At 38.1% G+C, this 19,125-nt stretch overlaps 1 protein-coding gene across 5 annotated transcripts; it reads left to right on the plus strand.

Annotated features, from left to right (window-relative positions):
* The first annotated feature begins 4,677 nt into the window (after window positions 1-4,677).
* OTULIN (OTU deubiquitinase with linear linkage specificity) lies at window positions 4,678-18,829 on the plus strand. Of its 5 annotated transcripts, none has more exons than XM_074826242.1 (8): window positions 4,678-5,005; window positions 6,220-6,558; window positions 10,344-10,417; window positions 11,252-11,346; window positions 12,583-12,726; window positions 14,955-15,080; window positions 16,085-16,354; window positions 17,162-18,829. In XM_074826242.1, exons 1-8 carry the CDS (start codon window positions 4,851-4,853, stop codon window positions 17,354-17,356), a joined length of 1,398 nt encoding a protein of 465 aa, XP_074682343.1. In that variant the 5' UTR covers window positions 4,678-4,850; the 3' UTR covers window positions 17,357-18,829. The 5 variants fall into 5 exon arrangements, with proteins under 5 accessions (XP_074682343.1, XP_074682327.1, XP_074682337.1 ...); XM_074826226.1 differs by having other exon boundaries at window positions 4,961-5,005; window positions 6,224-6,558; XM_074826206.1 differs by lacking the exon at window positions 4,678-5,005 and adding an exon at window positions 5,153-5,343.
* The last annotated feature ends 296 nt before the right edge of the window (window positions 18,830-19,125 follow it).

Consider the following 19,125-nt stretch of genomic DNA (forward strand, 5'->3'; position numbering starts at 1 on the left):
AAGGTTTCTAATCATACTCCTGAAAACTCTGGAGCAATTTTCAAGTAGTTTAGCAAAGAAGGTAACAACTGCTGGCAAGCACCAAGATGCATTGAATAAGGTAAAAACAATCAAAATATTTTTTCCTGGTGTTCAATGGGTTCTTTTTGTATCAGAATCTCAGTTGCTAGCATCCTCTACCAGAAAGTACCAAGTGCAGAAATATTTCAGACCTACAAAATATGATCTCTTGTATTACACTGAATGTCGTTGTTGTATATTTTCAGGAACGTTTTAAAGGATGCTGAAGTTGCTTCAGCTAAAAATGAGTAAAAAATTAATCTGAATGAAACTGTACGTAAGAAAAAGTTCTTACTTGTAAACTTGTATTAAAAATGACTGAACATTCTGAACAACCCTGAACACTCCACCTCCTCCTCATAAACAGTAATAATAAAATAGAGCAAAGTCTTTTAGAAAATATGTATGTCGGTCAGGAATCACAGTCTAGTTTCTTATACAAAGCTGTATGCAATGAACGCTGATGCATGTAACTCCTTCAGAGTCTTCCGTGTAAAAAGGTTTTGCTTTGCAAAGATCCTTAACGCTCCTGAGTTGAGGAAGTCAGAATCCCAAAATACCATGTGCTGCTGCTTCCCTGTGTGCTTTGTAATCCTTTCACAGTCCCAGCCTGAGGAAAAATTAGTTAAAGAATTATAAGCACTTTGGACAAAAGTATCTTAAGCTGTGATATTTTCTTCAGTTTCAGTATCTACTAATTCATGTTTTGCTGGTTTTGTGTGATTTTAAAAAAAAATCTATATTGGGATATACGCTCTTATTCATAATGACAAAGTTGAATAGTTGTATCTTACATGTAGAAAAGAATATAGGGAATTTACAGTAATAAGTAAACCCTGCTGAACCCATTCCAGGTTGAATCTGTGCCCCAGAGATGTGTTCTTGCAAAACTCCGAGTTATTCTTATAACATCTAATTCCATTACACTAAAAGTAGCGCTGACTGATCTTCCTCATTGATGTTTACGTGAGTTTGGGGTTGACCTTGGTACCTTGAGGTTGAGAATTGAAATCTCAATTTTGTTTTCAGCAAGGAGGCTGAAACTCACCTCTCCCATAGGTATAGGAGCTATACAGCCTCGCCATTGGAAATTAGGGCAACAGGAGAACTAGATTTCTAAGTGGAATAGTCTGACCTGTTAATAGATCACGTCCAGGACAGCAGGCAGGGCTTTGGGTTTTTACTGTAGACTTCAGTGATACTTAGTTGTCTGCCTACTTTGCAGGTGCAAGTTTGAAAATACAAGTTTTAGGTGTTTTGGGAGTAATACACAGATCTTGAGTTTACATGTCTAAATTCTGCTTAAGCCCAATTTTAAAAAATATCATAGGGTAACATGACTATTTTGGTATCTTCAACAAAAGTAAACAGCTGCTCCATTTTTTTCTGTATAGATACATCTATCTTGCTTGATTTTAATATACAGTGACCTTTTTCTGAATATGTCGACATTGTTCTTTCAAACTTCAGAAATGCAACAGAATTCTGTGGACATTCTTCTTAGCATCAGTAATGTCAGTATTTTTATAATTTGTGTACGTATATTTATTATTTGCCAATACTGAAAAGCAAGATGCTACCTCTGCCCTGAAGACTTTGCAAAGGGCAACTGTCCTCTGTTGGAAAATGCAGCATTGTCAATGGATATGAGTGATCACATACAGCCCAAGCTCTAAACTAAAGTAATTACGACTAACATATTTTTCTCAAATGTCAGTGGAAAATACCGGAAGCAGCTGCGTGCAAGAAAAAAAGTAAACACTGCATTGTTGTTTTAACTAATGCACTTAATAGTTTATGTAAATGGCTCAGAAATGTTACATACTTTGAGTAAATAAGACTAATTTTTTTAATTACACATACCTATTAGAAGATGGAACTGAATATACAAAATCACAAAGGAGTCTGTTTGTTTTGAGGGATCTGTTTGTTTAAATAGGGATCATCTCAGAAAAAAACAGTTCATCACTTCCACAGTCTTCAGAAAGCAAACTTCAGGCCTTTATGCTCAGGTCCTTTTGTCTTTTGAACTTGGGAGTACTTGTAAAAAGAAAACAAAACAAAAGGTGTTTTGCTTTGTTTAATCCATGGTATTCTAGACATTTGTATAAATTCTTACTGCACTTTCATTATACCTGCTTTTTTTCTTTTAATGTTAAATTATTTAGTGTTGTTGCATGCTCTTTGACAGCTACTGCTGTCTGTAGACACTTTTTTATTTGCAAGCTAAAACTATTTTTTGAATTTCTGCAACCTGTAAGGTAATGACTAATACATAACTCTTTTACCACAGTTGATCTTGTGAAATGTGTCGTGGAACTTTCAATTATTTTCAGATACTATATATCTGCTATATCTACTATAGATGAACACTAAACCGAGAAATACCCCTTGCTAAGAAAATAAATTTCACATATGCTTGCAATACATTGTTTACAAGAGGCAGAGAGAAACCTCATTTTTAGAAGTAGTTTACATAAAGGCTGAAGAGATGAATATTCCCTTGAATCACCTTTATCAACTCAACTAGGGAATGTATCTAATTTGAAAATTATGAACTTTTCCCAGTTGTTCTTGTGGGGGGAGTGTCGGGCAGAGAGAGTGGACTTTTCTGTTGAATTTATTCAGACGATGACATTTGGAATACTTCTTTTCAGTTAATGGAAACACAAAGTTTTATGAGGAAAATCACTACTTTGGGTATTTAGTTTTTGTCTTTTTATGATGAAGAGAAAAAAATTTTAGTCATGTGACTGACATAAGCCCCATCTGTAAGCAGGTAAATGCCAAATGAAAAAGACTGCAACCCAAGTTCACATAGCAAGCATTACTGTAATGCAGCCTGAAATAAGACATCATAGCATGATTTTCATCTAATAATTCTTGAGAAAGGAAATATAATTTGATGTTTAGGAACTTTCCGTTACAAGGAAACAGCTCCAAATAGAGCAAGCATGGAATCTGAAAATTTCATTTCTCAGGTACAGTTCATCTATTTTGCAGTGTCATTTTGTAGTGCACTGTTTTGCTCATCATGAAGAATCAGGTTTAGGTTGCAACTTCACCTGCGTTTAAAGCTCTATGGAATTATTCTGCTCTCTAGTTCTCTGAAGGGTTGTAAAATGGTCAGCCAACACGTCTCTCCTGTAAAGTTGCTGAGAGAATGGCAAATGTGGTTAACTAACAAACAAAAAAAGAACCTAATCATAAAAAGCAGGCAACTGTAATGATTCTTAAATGCTACTCAATCTAAATTACTTTAACTATAGGAACATGGGAAACAGTTGGGTGTATTTCAAGTGTACTAGCTGTTTGAACAGGAGTAATTCTGAAATGGCCAATGTGAAACAAGAATGCATTTTGAGACAAACCCGTCAGTCAAACAGCTGTGCAAACAAAAACATTTTTCAAAGGACGTGTCATTGTCAAGAGGAATCCAACACAGATTTAATACACAAGAAGAGCAGTGATTAAAAAAAAATTAAGGTAATGGTTTGGTTTTTTTTTTTTCAAACATTCATGATGATACTTCCTTGTGTCTCAAGGATAAAAGAATCAGAAAAAACTTGTTTACAAAAATGTCCATCAGTTTTTTGTGACTTAAAAGCTTCATGATGTTGCAAATTACTTATCATTGCCATTTTAACCTTTTATAGGTTTTACTACCTGACCTCCACCTTTAAAATGTTCTCCCTATACTGATACTCTAAATACATGTGTTTTTTTAAAAAATCACGTTAGTTCAAATTCCTTTACTGTCAGCATGTTTGTAATTATTTTCCCCCAATCTTAGCATCACTTGTATTTCTCAGAGAAAGTGTATTCTTATGAGGGAAATTTCAGAAAGAAGACAAATACTTTTCCATTTTCAGGCCCAATTTCAAGGTGAACACCCTCCAAAATGCTCAGACTTCAGTCTTTTTTTTTTTTTCTACTGCAGTACAGCTTTTCTACATTTACTATACTCAGTATTCCATTGTTGTTTGGTATGCTTAACTCTCGACTAACATGTAATTTTGAAAGGTAATTTACTCTCTATGTAGGTGTCTGTCCTGTCTGGAGTTATGGTGCATTAGAATTCAGTGATGTATTTCTTGCTCCTGGGAGAGAACTTCCAGGCTCTCACAAGCTCCATATGATGGTTGTCACATATACATGCATCCTTACAGCACTGGCTTCCTCACAAGTATTTTTCATGTGGAGCATCTGACAACTGAAAAGCAGCTTTATTTCCTCCCTCTCCTTATATTTAAGAAAACTTAGTGTTGTTTCCGAGTTTGGGGATTTTCACTGAACTTTTATTTCACGTGAATTCAAGTATTGATTTTGGACTTTACTGGAAGCTCGCTGTTTAAAAGAAAAAAAAAGAAAACCAAAACACAAAACAAAAGCCTTCACTGCCCAGGGAGGATGATTTCAGAGGAGGGCCCCTCCTTCGCAGGTGCCGTCACTCCTGGCGCCCCGTTACGAAGCCGCCCCACGGCGGCAGCGCTCACAGGGGAGGCGGCCGGACCGGCTCTGGCCTTGCAGGCACCGCTTCCCCCGCTCCTGCCCCGCTTTACCCAGCTGCGGCGGGGCCGCTCCCGCCCCAGGGCCGTGCCAGCGCGGCGGCCTGAAGGGAGGCCCGGGACCCGCAGCCCCAACCCGACCCACCGCCGCCGCTCGCGGGCAACGGCGGCGCATCGTACGGCGGCGCGGCGGGCCGGACCCACACCGAGCTCAGGGGCAACAGGCCTTCCGCCCCCGCGCCCGGCTTTGGTACCGCCCACCCCACTCCGCCGCTAACGCGCATGCGCTGGGCTTCGGGGCTTTTTGCGTGGCGCAGCCGGGCGGAAGGGAGGTGGGCGGGCACGGAGCAAGGGCGCGTCGAACGCAATTTCCGGCGTGATGACGCAGGGGCGGCGGATGCTGGCGGCGGGCGACGCGGAAGCGTTTGCGGAGTCGCGTAAGGGCCGGGCGACCGCTCGTTCGCGCGGGGCCGTGGCTGCCGGCGCGGCGGTGGCGATGGGCGTGCCGGGCGCGTGCCGGCCCCCGCGGTAGCCGGCCCCTGCGCGGGCCCGCGCCTCGCGGCGGCCTCTTCCGGGGGAGCCTCCGGCAGCGCCGGCCCGGCCCTGCCGGCATGAGCGGCCAGCGGCGGGCGGGAGGCGGCGCGCCGCCTGTCCCCCGCGGTCCCGGCGAGCGGGCAGCCGGAGCCGGGGCGGCCTCCTGCGCACGGCGGGGCGCGGCGGGCGGCGCCGATCGGTGTCGGGCCCGTGGTCGCGCAGGACAGAGGTTGCCGGAAAGGTGAGGCCTCGGCGGCCCTGCGCGGTGTGGCAGTGCGGGTGCGGTTGGTCGTGTGGTGCACGGAGCCCGGCGCGGCCTGCCCCGGGGAGCGGGGCTGGGGGTAATGGGGGCGAGGTACGCAGGTCTCGTCCCGAGCTCCGTGCGACGGGACAGCTTGGTACATAGCGGGCAGCGGCACCCGGGCGAGGAAGGTTTATGGCAGGTGGGAGGTTTTAACCTGGAGATAGAAGTCAGAATTGTCTAGAGTGTGGATGCGGTAACTGCAAAGCAACCCATAATTTGGGGGGGGTGGGTGTTACGCATCAATGTAAGGTGAGTGTCCCTGAAGCACACCCTAAGGCTTTGGACAATCTACTAGAATGGATTGTAGAAGGTCTTGTCTCATAATAACCTAGCAATCGGAAGAAGCAAAGATTGTGGATTTTCCCTTAAGCAATAATCCTTATGCAGTGGGAAATTTCATGGAGCACCAGGTGAGCTTGTAAAAATGCTTCTTTTGCAGGACTGGAACTTGTTTCATTGGGATTTCTGTTAATGTTCAGATTTTTAGGTGACAATGCCACTTGAGATGAGCAAGCATTCAGCAGTCAGGGCACTAATTCTAGTGTGGGTTGTGTTTGAGGAACTGACATAGATTAACCTTGGTAAGAAATGAAATTGGCTTGCCAGGGAGAGGAGTTTGAAAATAGCTTGGGTGCTGTGTGTTCCTGCCAAACTACTCTGGATTTTATTCCTGCTTTTGAATAATTTAAGTACCTTCTGAATGCTAAGAATATAAGTATTGAATGTAACTATAGAAATATTGTAGTTTTTTAAAACATATGCTTTTGTTCTTCTGTGAGAGATACTCTTCATATGTTTTTCCATTCTTCAAAGCCAGGATAATTTTCAAGGGTGGATGACAGAACCAACCAGCCTTTCTGTGGGTGCAGAACAGACACAGAAAAAAGAGACTGTTGCCATACGGTTGGTGAAGCATGAAGAGGAAGTTGGTGTTCCTCCTAACGAACTTGGTTCAGCAAACACAGCTACTGATCGGAAAGAGCAGTCTACATCGGAAATAAGAAGAGACTATGTGTGCAGAAGTACTGGGATAAGACCTGAGAAGACGGATATGATTAAATCCTTTGCGACAGATCAGGATGCATCTAGAAACTGTGAACTATATCTACCTGTGTCTAGTAATTGTTCAGTAATGGAGTCATCTGAGGACAGGTGAGGATTTTTTTTAATGTATGTTAACAGCTTTTCTATAGAAAGAGAGGGGTACTTTCAGTTCATCAAAGTGAATATCTTGGCAAAATTTCATGTTTGTTAATGTTGTAGAGAAATAGGTCGAAATGTCAGATCTTAAGATTTTGAAGGCCACCTTCACCCTTTAGATTAATTGCTTACTTTTATAGGTTATTAGTAGTCTTCTTTCCCCATCTAAGGGAATGACTGATGTTAAACTCTTAAGGGTAGGATGCAGAGCATGGGAAACTAAGACTTTAAGGCAGATACTCTGGTAACTTGGATTTAACCTTGTGAAGGCTTTGTTAGGTGCAGTGCTGACACTGATAGAAGGCTTTTCTTAATCCTAACACTTCAGCTTTTTGTTTGTTTTTTGTAAATGTCCTGCTGTAGGCCAAAGTAAAAATTTAGCTGTGTGATTCAGATTTGACAATAGAAGTCTTGACAAGAATATCTGGTATCTGGAGGAAGAAATAAATATGAAGGTTTAAAAAAAAAAAAAATTCCAAACTTCTGAAAACAAAATTAATGCACATAAGAGTGGCTTTGTGTCACTGAAGAATACATTAATAAAGAGAAGAAAGTGATTTCTAATTAATCCTCTTTCTATAGGTAGCCAGTGGACTGTTTTAGACAACACCCAAAATCTACCATAAGCACTGACTTAGTGAAAAAGTTGCTAAATATAAGTACCTGTTTTCAAGGATGCTTTAAAAATCTTGTGCTTAAATTACAGAGTAATTTAATACAATCTAATACGTTAATGCAAGGTTTTTTTATATTAAAGCACGTATAACATTAATACACAGATTCATATAAATGTGTATTAAGTCTATTTTGTATGTTGGCAAAAGTGTGATACATAAGGATCTCTGTCTGAATTTTTAAATTAGCTGCTACTTGGCATACTAGTTCTATATGATCTAATACACCTTTACATGAACTATTAATAGCAATGAGTGTAATCTGACAAAAAAATTAAATATTCATCCCTTGATGATAATAAACAGAAGGCTTTAAGCATTGTTTGTTCTTTCGTATGTTTGATACTGGGAGTTCTAGTCCTGCAAATCTATTAATATAAAACTATATATTTTTGCCTATAGTCTTTTCCCTTCTCTCCGGTGTAGTTTTGCTTGCTGTCGTCTTAACTTGTTGAAGTTTAGGGGTTTTTTGGTGGTGTGGGGTTTTTTTGTTGCTTGTTTTTAAAATGCGAATCCCAGGATACTCTTGAGTAAAATCTGACATCCTGTTTTTTTACCTTGGTATCTTTGGTTCGGCAGAATCTCATTTACTAGTTCAACGATTTTAAGTGTTTACACACAACACTCTGCACTGTTTTTTTTTTCTTCTGTGCATTAATGTTTTCATTTAATTATTCTTTTAAACCTGTTACTTTTTCACTCTGTTTTCAAATATTAATGTTTTCAAATATTAATGAAGGTTAACAGGGAAAAGCTTTAGTTTCCACAGACTTATTTAACAGTTGCTATGCTAGAACAATGTTAAGATGCATTTTCAACTCTGAAATGAGAGTGCCTGTGCAGATGGATTACACCTCTTAGCTACCTTGATTTCAAAACAGCTCAGTTAAATTGCAGTACTGTGTTTATGCTGGATGTTAATCTATCAGGTTCTAGATCTATTAGTTCTATTTTGCCAACTCCCAGAAAAAGATGGGGTAATATATGCAGAAGGAACATGACGCTGCTTACTCTGCACCAAACTTGTTTTTTGAGTGACCTCCACTAGTTTACCAAGTTGAACACTTTTTCTCTTTGTGCATATTAAACTAAATATACTTGAGGATGTATTCCAAAGTAACATGCCCCACCACCTTCTGTGGGATCTCTTGTAGGAGCAGGTTTGTTCATGCTCAGAGGGGGAGGCTGTTGCTTTGTATTTTAAATAATTAGCTTACAGATAAGCTAGACTGGAGATTGCTGCTGTCAGATACAGAGTTGTTTATTATTTTTTCATAGTATTTTTAAGGTTATTAAATATTCTTGAAACTCTTCACAAACCTTAATGGACCTTAATCTCTGATGAGAAATAAGATTATGTGGGGAAATTAGGGTTTGTCCAGTACCACAGTGTAACAAGGATGAGGATTTGGGATAAGTATTTCTGTGATTTTTCTTCTCAGCAGGTGGTATTCTTTTTATGGAGTACTGTGTTTAGTATCTACTGCATCTATTGTCTCTCTTTTAATTAATTTTTTTTTTAGTATTGTAATAAATCAGATTTCAAGCAGCTACTTGAGCACTCAGGAAACCCTGTTTGAAAGTTAAAGGTTTGAAACTTGAGTAAAAACTAAACTCTAGTTTCATATGACTGCACAGTAGATGACAGTTTCCTGGTATTAACCTATATTTGTCTTTATACTAAACATTTGTTTGTTGTCAGAGGAAATATATGCAAATGGATTAGAAATGTTACCTTTTTTAAATAAGCTGATTTGGATATAAAGAAAAAGAAATACAGAGCCATAATTTACCACTGTATTCTTTCAACTTTAATGGGAGTAATCTAACTACATGAAACCCTTTCTTACGGTCTTCCTAACTGCTTGTCCTCCCTTAGTCATGTACGATGGGGCAGGGTCACTGCCTTAATTTCTTCTGGGTCTTTGGCAAGCACAGTGTGGTTTGTGTTTTTTTGAGTGGTAGATTAGAAGCTACTAACAGTAGTGGGCAATGAGTAATAATAACCTTACGCTTTTTTTTTCCTGCATGTGTACTTTCTTCAAAATTCAAACTCTCAGTGTAACCTTCTTTTAGTGGTAAGCCTAAATGATTTACTAATATGTTTGGTGGTGTATAGTTTTTTTGAAGTGTTTTAGCTGTGAAACTGTTTTTAAAGTTTATTGGCTAGATGTAATTATATGACAAATGCCACTCAGAATCCAGTTTAAAGGAATGTGCAACTTTCAGTCTGTTTTTTGAACACTGCATGGACCTCCATTCTCAACAGTACTGTTCACACGTGAGCTTCGAGATCTCTTCTTGATAATGCTAAGCTATGCATAGAAGCAATATCCTTTCAGGCCATCATTTCTTCCCTCATGGTTTTAACTTGAGTTCAGAATGTCTGTATATAGGCTTAGATGGAGACATTTGACTCTTAAGACGGCGTACTTTGACCAAAAAGCCTGTATTATTAGAGGAAGAAAGGTTTGTCTGGATTTCAGTTAGCCTGTAGGCTGCAGTTTGGATCACGCCTAGTGTTTTTCCTTCAGTTCATAACATTCAAGCTAACTGCAGATAACTGACTGCTTTTCATCATGACACCCTGCCACATATTCTGCTCATTACTAGGCAGGTTGCTCAGCCCCAGTGGAGCGTAGATGCAAAGCTTTGGTGAGTAACATGTTATTAGTTGCATGCTTAGGTTGCAATATTCATATACTCAGCAAATAAGGCATTTTGGCTTGTACGTTTTGCAGATTTATTCTGTAAAATTTACAAATACAAAGGGACTTTAGTACTCTGTAGTCTCCAACCCGCAGGAGAGAAGTTCAGGCAGTGATTCATGACCAATGTAGGTGTCATAGATAAAAGTGGGGAAGAGTTGAGAGGTTTTTTTAAACTTTTTTTTTTTTGAGAACTCCTGTTGGAGTTTATTGAAAATGTGTAAGATGGAAAGCAAATGAAGCTGAAAAAATACTTGGAAAGACTTAAGTACTTGCCTGTAGTTGTAAACAGTGGAAAAGGTAAATGACCAAGATTTGTGCTGCTGTATGAAGCCTGTGTTGATTTTTGTTGCAGTGAGGAGGACATGTATCGTGATGCGGAAGAAATAGAGAGAGAGAAAATACTACTTTGTGAGACAAGCTCTTCAGGTACATTTGGATTTTGTTTGGCATTTTAAATACAGTATGACAATTCATTGTAGAACTTAGTTTGTGATGAATTGACATCTCCATTTCCAGGGACTTCTGTGTACAGATGTCTCTGTGTGCAGTAGAAGTTACCTATCATGACTGAGTACATTGTACAATTTAATTCACAAAAAGATCAATTTTACCTAAAGCTAGTTGCTCCAAGTATATTTTTTTTTTCCTATGTTTCTATAATTCCTTTACAAGAGAATGTGAATCCTTTGGAAAGCAGTCATATAATCTGTGTTATGAGTGTTGTGCTTGAGAATTAATGATTTGTAGTCATCATAGCAGCATCTGTTACTGGGATCCCTTGATAACCTCAGGGCTATCTGTTTTGAAATGAAGGCTGTTAGGATTCCAGCAGAAAACTGTTTCTTTCTACCACTGTTTCTGGCTTATTCAGAAAGATTTATTATCTTTCTCCCCTACAGTGTGGCTGCTGAAAGATGGGAAACTTTTGTCAAATATTTTTCTGATTGCTAAGAAAATGAAGAGTACTTTACTAATTTCTGCTCTTTGTCAATTAATATTTTCTAGAAGAGAGTAGCAGTGTGATCTTTATTTTGTTGGACTACATCATTATTTTTGTTCACTCATCGTTTTCAGAGCAAGCTGGTTTTTTTTCCCCCTTCAATACTAATAATTCCTTTAGTAGGTATCGGTTGTGCTCCCAGTCTTGTTTGGCACCAATATTACTTTAAAGTGATAGAGTGTATTTAGAAATTCAGTGCTTTTTCTGTGTTGTTCTGTTTCACAGTTCTCCTTATAATGTTACATACTCTATTCTGACAGAACATAAACTGAGTGTTGCACCTGAAATAGACATCATGGAGTATTGTAGAAAAGAATGGAGAGGAAATACACCAGTAGCAAAAAGGATGAGAAAGGTATCAGTTCTCTTTTTGTTGAATTTTGTTGGGCTTTTTGTTTTCATTTGTGTGTTTAGTAGGTGATTTCCTATGGGAACAGTTTTTAAAATAGGAAATGCAATAGCTGTGTGGTCCACTGTCTGGTCTTAGAAGTAGCTGACAACTGGAAGATGGTTTTGTCTGTACTCATTCAAAATGTGTTTTTAGTAAGGCTACCTGTTGATAGTGCAGGGTTTTGATTAATACTGTTCTTCATTACTGTTTTCAATTGAAGCTTTAAATTTGGTTTATTACCATGAATTGGTAATTTTGTGGGCTGTTGAAATGGCAGACTAGATAACCAAACTTTTTGGCAGAAGGCAAATAACTGAAGCTGGTGAAGGGCATGATTTTTAAGACGGGGAGCTTTAATGAATTAAGTTTTTCTTAAACGTTTCCTCAATTCTTATTTTTTGAAGGTTTTGGACTAGTTTTCTTATGTTAATCTTGAGCTAGAATAGTAGAAAATAAAGCATCATGTTGGTCGGGTGTTTTTTGTTGTTTTTTTTCAACACAGTTTGAAAATTTAACGGTATGTATCAGTAAACCTAAAAAAATACTTCTCATAAATCAAAAGATCCATGTGTCACCTTCAAGAGATTAGTAAGAGCAATACATACGTACAGGGCATGCTGAGCTTCAGAAGTTACATTTCAACATTGCTGCTTCTGCTGAAAGTGTATGTATGGGAGTAGCAGGGAGGGGACAAATGTGCTGAGGCATGTGTCAAGATATTTCAGTGTAAACACAAATTTTTCCTGAGGCAAAACCAAACTACATGTGACACGTATTGGGTAAATGGAATAAGCTATTGCTGAAACTTCTTGTAAGCATGATATATTTTTAGATCTATAGTCTTGTGTGTGTATGTTTGTATGTTTGGATTTTTTTTTGAAACTTAAGTAGGTTAACTACCCACATTTCAATCATATTTCTGCACTGTCATCAGATAAATGCCGCAACCAATTATCTACTTAGATTTCTTTGGTTTCTTGTTTGTTATTCAGCAGAACTAAGGAAGTTTTTGTCAAAGCATAATTTGTGACAAAAGCATTTGAACTTCCAAAATGAGTAGTGGATCAACCCCCTTTTTTTTAAATAGCATTAGCTATTTAACTTGGATGCTGATATTCCAGTATCTTTTATGATACTAGTGCATGACCTTAAAATATTTTATTAATGCTTTCATATTATTTGGATTTTTTGTTTTTCTAGGGATATGAAGCAGTTGCTCAGAAGTTTGCATCTATAAGGAGAGTACGAGGTGACAACTACTGTGCTCTCAGAGCAACTCTTTTCCAGGCACTAAGCCAAGCTACCCAGTTACCAAGCTGGCTGCAGAGTGAGGATTTTACTATGGTATGTGTCAAATTCTGATCTTCTGACAGTAGAGGGATGTTGGTTATAACCTACTTGATAATTTTATGATCTTATTTCTCTGTTATGCTATATGTGCTCACTTCTCAATATCCCTTGAATTGAGAAGTGGTAGTGTTCAGTTTTGTACTTTTACACTGGTTTTTTTCGACTAGGGATTGACTCCAAGTCCCCTTAGTTTCCAGTTTACAATGTATAAATGTTATCACAGTGCTGACTCTAATGTAACTTGTCTGTCTTCACTGTGCCCTCTTGGTTTCTTCTTACTGCAGGTAATATGGCAGTAAGAGGTTTCCCACAAGACAACTGGTAATAACAAAAATTATAGACAATTTATTCTAAGCACATTTGAAAAAACCTAACAGCTTTTCAAAACTGCAATATGTGTTCTTGTGTGTCATATATGGTTTCCCTAGAAAGTGGATTAACAAATTGGATGCTGCAGGCTTTTCAGAATGTGTGTATTACCCATGTCATAAATGTTACTTAAAATCAGTGTAAGAGCAACTCCAACCTGACATGAAGAACAGATCTTACAGAGCATTGATGGATAAGCAAAGCAACGTCTTTTACTAAGAGTAAAAGATGATATTCCAGAAATTGTCTTGTGTCAACAAAGTCCATTTGGTGATATCAGTGAACGTGGAGGAAACATGTAAGAAGCTGCCTGTACAAAAGTGGCCCACTTCAGGGGAGTAAGGTTCCAGTTGTCCAGGTTGCTGCTGGAAATGTAAATGATGAACGTCTGATGCAGACTCTGCATGTAGGCTGGCAGTCCAGGTAGAATCACACTGCTCTTACGATCTGTATAACTTGAGAGGCCATCCTGAAATTTCTCATTGTGGTCACTATCATTGTTACATAAGCTTCTGCTGGTACATTTTTGTAATTACTGATAAAAATATTTCTATGAAATGTGTCTTACTGTAGCAGTACATTGTAAAAAGATTTCTTTTTTATAAAAAAAATTCTCCCAGCTGACAACCATCCCCACGTTACTAAACTGTAGAAGATAGTTTCCCAGTGCTCCTTTAAGGAATAGGCAACGTTTTAAAATGGTGTGCTCTACAGTTTTTAATGATGTTCACCTACTTTTTTTCCTGGTGGTTTATAGCAGAAGATGTGTCATGTGGCAATTAACATTTTTCTGAAAAAGGTGTACAACTATAAAATGATGAACTGTTACATGCCCTCTGCTTTGATGCATTAAGAGATGTGTGTGGTGACAGCTAACAGTACAATTTTAACAAAGGGGTGTTTTTTTTAATTTAAAACAGTGTTTACATGCATATTTCTAGTTGTAGAAGTTAACTGGCATATAATCTTTGATTTAGTTCTATACGTCCAGTTAGCATAGGATGCCAGGCTGGGGTGGGGGAAGGTCTGTCTAGACCTGACAAATACTTGGTTGCCATAAAGAGAACATGTTACTGATTTGGAGTCCTGATAAAATGAAAACTGACTGGTAATGGCTGTTGGCATACGTGCTGCTCTAGCCAAATAACTCATTGTGAGACACAAGTTGCTCTTGCAGTTCTAGTGCTAAAATGGGTTAATAAACAAAGGACATCTTGGCAGTTGCTTGCCCAGTTTCTTACCCTCAAGAGAAGTGTAAAACCTCTTAACTGAGCAGGTGTAACATGTAGACAGTAAAAGAGGCAGTTCTGAGTCTACAGTATGATCTGATGCATCAACTAATCCCCAGGTTGTTTTCTTCTTTATAAGAAAACCTGCCCCGCAGTGTTTTAGTTATGTTCCCTGAAAAGAAAACACAGTTTGTGTGTTCTAGACAAAGTGGTTTGCACTCCATGAAGACTTCTGGATTATCTGGTGGATGTCATTACACCTTTCACATTGTCTTCTGATGGTTCAGGGACACTTTCGAATGCAGTCATTGTCATCTGCTGCTGGAGGGTTTTTTAATTAAAAAAAAAAAAAAGCCATGAGTAACTTGGGGTGATTTTTTCCAGTGCTTGTGTAGTGGTTAAATCTGGAAATAGTGATTGACCAGTATTCTGTCTATTATCCAGCAAGTATTATAAAGAGCCAGTTGTGTTCAATTATGGTCATCTTACTACGACATCTGCTCAGAATAACATATGAGGGATCATTTTAAGGTGCAAAATGTTAAAAATCAATAATGTACAAGTTGGTGGCTTTTCCTTTCAAAACTTTTGACTTAAGCTGCCTTGTTTTCTCTCAACTTCCAGCTTCCTGAAAACTTGCTGAGCAAGTATGACTGGATCAAGCAGTGGCAGCTAAAACAGAAACTGGGCAGGAAGATGGGAGAAATACGTGATGAAATTAAAGAGTATTTAATACTTCTGAGGAAAAAGGTTGGGAAAGTACTTGTTTATTCTTGGTCACTTGTGAATAAGAACAATGACAGAATTTTTTGAATGTGGTGAATTTAGCATAAGGATGCTTTCACTAGTGAAAGTCACTTTTCTGTATGTATACTGCAAAAAAATCAAGGAAAGAATGTCTGTTCAGATCTGTGGGAGTTTTCTGGTCTTTCACTGCTTGCATTAGCCTGATGCTGGAATTAATTTGTAAGCAGCTCTGCAGAAAAATATTAGACAGGTTTCAATAAAGAAATTAATGTAACAGAGTAACATTTTGCCTCTATTTTTTGTATTTATTTGAAGGAGTGTTGTATACTATGGATAAATGCTGTTGCTACGTTTAACAGGTCATGGAAAGAAAAAAAGAGAGTAACGTAATTTCAAAGGGGTAGTTTTTCTTTCATGTTTATATGTTCTTGTTCTAGGTTAATGTAGCAGGAAAATGACTGTGCCCTTTCAGTGTTTGTACTATATTGCCTATCCCCATCATTCGCCCCCTTGAAACTCTGGAACCTATTTAAAAACTCTTCTCTTGTTCCTGTCTTACTGTGTATGCATATTCTCTTTTTGAAGGCTTTTATGAATATTTTAAAGGCTACATTCAAGCAGTTTGAGGGCTGGAATGAAATACACGTTCTGAGTAACTGAAATGTAAAGAATATGAAGGATGTAAGATTTATGATACAGGAAACAAAAAGGTTATTACCTTATTGCTTATTGTCCCATGACCACATTTGTTTTGCCACCTTGCAACAGTTTCCAGCATCCTGTTCTTTTGCTTTGCTTAAGGACTAATTTAAGCAAAATCAGACTAACTCAGCTTGACCTTGATAGGACTAAAGCTGTGGAAATACTCTTGATTGCTTTTAAAAAGGCGCAAAGCCCTTCATAAACTAAATTCTGAGCGTCTGTGCTGAATATCTGATAATTCACGAGTAGCTTTTTGCTGCTCTTGCACGGCTATTGATACATGTTGTGTGTGGGTTTTTTTATAGTGGAAGAATATAAGTGAAATCAAGGGTCCTATTGAGAAACAAGAAGCTTGTGATAAATTGTTTAAAAATGAAGAGGAGGAGTATAGTCTCTATGAAGCACTGAAGTTTTTGATGCTTAATACCGCCATTGAATTATACAATGATGATAAAAATGGAAGGAGAGTTCCTGTCTTCTCATGGTTACTGTTTGCACGGGATACATCTAGCAACCCTCGTCAATTAATGCATAATCACTTGAATCATATTGGTCACAGTGGAGGCCTTGAACAAGTAAGGAGAGATTGTTCTTATAGTGTTATTTTCCTGTTTTGCAGGTTTTGGTTTCATGTGGTTTAAGAAATCACCCAGCTTTTGTTGGTCTGGCTAAACTTAATGGTATAGTGTCTGGTCTCTCATTGGGAAAAATGTAGTAGAGCCCCTTGCTTGTAGTAAGAGTCTGTAAAGGCCTTCCTTTCAAACATTGATTTTTGTTTAGTCAATAAGTTACGTCACCTATTTTTGTGCTGACTAGACTTATTTATTTCAGTGATATTCTTTGTAAATTATTATTTAAAACAGGATATGCTTGCTGCTGTAGTAGACAAGATAGAAGATTCTCCTGCTTCTTTCTCTGAATTCCTTCTGATATCAACAGGCTTTGTAAGGCCTTTCCATCTACTACTTACTTCACTAGAGAGTTCAGAGTGCCTTCTAAGAGGGAAAGGATCATTGCCTGAAACCTGTTCTTGTCTGGCTTAGTGACTTAACAGGATGATACAGATACAGGAGAATGTCTTTGCTACCTGATTGTGGCAGTAGGGAAGTGGGATTCTCTGTATAAAGCAGCTTTTCTTTAGGACTAATATCCTACTATGCCACTGCTGGGTCTGAAGAGCTTCACGTTAGAGGCATTGTATCTTAGAGGTATATGATCGAGATATTGAACCAGAGATCCTTGTGTATATGCATTCTTACTTTACATTTTTTTTCTTTGAAAAATTATATCTGATAGGTATTACTTTGGTGTTTTTATGAAAAAAATCTTGTAAAAGGTATGTTTAATTTTACACATCATATTTCTGCTTTTTTCCAATGTAGGTGGAAATGTTTCTCCTTGCTTATGCTCTGCAGTATACCATCCAAGTGTATCGACTGTATAAATACAGTACTGATGAATTCATCACACTTTATCCCAATGACCCAGAGGAGGACTGGCCTGTGGTGACTCTCATAACTGAAGATGACAGACATTATAATATTCCAGTCAGAATGTGCCAAGAGACTATGTTGTAAACAGGTGATTTTTGGCAGACAAACCTGTGCTGCTTATTGAGGTTTCCAGGGCTATTCTGAAACAGGATAATGATGAAATCTGCATTATTAAATCTAGAACAACTTGAAATCCATGTTTTAGAAGTTTACATCTGAAATAAAACATGAAATAGATACTATCTTAAAGAGTAAAAATTTTTCAAGTATGGATTTTGTTGCCCACAAAAAACGCCCAACTTCTGCAGTCCTGTTTTTCTGAAGGGCTTACTCTGAATAGGAATGCAAAAACTCTAGATTTATTTCTTATAAGACGATGGGTGAGGCTCTGTGGTAAGACCTGAGCTGACCTTCTGCTCTCCAAAATAATGAGATAAGGATGAATTGAAATTTCTGGAAAAGTAAGCTGGCAGTGTCCTGGATGATATTTGTAATGCTGCTTAGAAGCAATTTACAAATCTTGGGTCTCAGGAAGTAATATAACTCTTTTGCAGTTGGAATTTAATGCCTGCCATGGTTTATGCTATAAGACAAATGTTATTTAAAATTTTCTAATGCTTTGGGGGTTTTTTCTGGCATAAATATCTCTTATTTAGAAGCCAGTTGTCTCTTACACTGAAAATGAAGAGCTCTTCCCCTTTCAACCTCTTGAGAGGATCGTGGCAAAGAGGCTTGATAATAAGGGAGTATGAAAGTTGCTTGTTAGTAGGTCACAAATTCAAAGCCTACACAGAATCCCCTCTTTTGTTACGATGGCTGGCAGGAGACAACCATGTGCCTACTAGCTTCCATGTCTGTTCACGATACTGTTCCTGTAATGTTAATCCTCACTGGTAGCTGCTGTGGAGAACATCGGGATTTTAATTTGTCCAGGGAGTGCAGTAGGTGGGAGTAAACTTGTGGTGCAGCTTCTCCACTCCTGGGAGGAGTATGTGGGGGGTTCTGTTTCTGCTTAGAATTTTTCATTATGCTTTAAGTTGAAGGAATACAGAATATGTCAGATGTTGGGAGTGCTGATATGCCTAAAATATAATTAAATAATAAAAACATCACCTGTTAGCTTAAAGTGGAAATATGCCCTATAGATGATTCTCAGAACAAGAGAGTGAAAGCTGATTTAGATGAAATGCTGGTCATACACAGGTCACTTGGCTTCTCTTAGAAGGCCTTCTTATATAAAAGGGTTAAGATTATAAAAACTACTTTTCATGCAAATATTCTGGAGGAAATGGCATGCAAAACTTCTGGCATGCAAAACTTCAAATTTTCCTGTTTTGTTCTACTTAAAATTAATTTGTTAACTTTTCTTTTGCGAAGGGCAGTTAGTCAATCCACATTTTCATTGAGTATGTTCTAAAATGTGTTTTAGACACGTCTTAATGAGGTCTTGTACTCAGTGTTATATTTATCATGTTGTCTTTGCCTTTTAAAACAACTAGTTTGATCTCTTACTGAAAATTTCTGGGAGCTACAAAGGAATAAAAATAAACCAATTCATCTGGCAGTGTTTTGTTTCTTGTTTTATGGCCTGTTTTCTCTCTAGGTTTATACTTTTGAGTTTTTAATTTTGAAATTCTTGTTCAAGTTATTTATTGAAAGCTGTAAAACAAGTAATTATTGGGTTGTTGCTTTCACATGGACAGCAAAAAAAAAAAAAATTCCCTAAATTACTGTTATCCAAGTAATGCTAAAGGGGAAAGAAATAAATTTTTGCAACTCACTAAACTCCGATACAGTTGCACTTATGATTTAAATAGCTGAAATTATTTAAATCTTCATGTCATCTAATTGTG

This window comes from Strix aluco, chromosome 1 (assembly GCF_031877795.1).
Source record: "Strix aluco isolate bStrAlu1 chromosome 1, bStrAlu1.hap1, whole genome shotgun sequence".
NCBI lineage: Eukaryota > Metazoa > Chordata > Aves > Strigiformes > Strigidae > Strix > Strix aluco.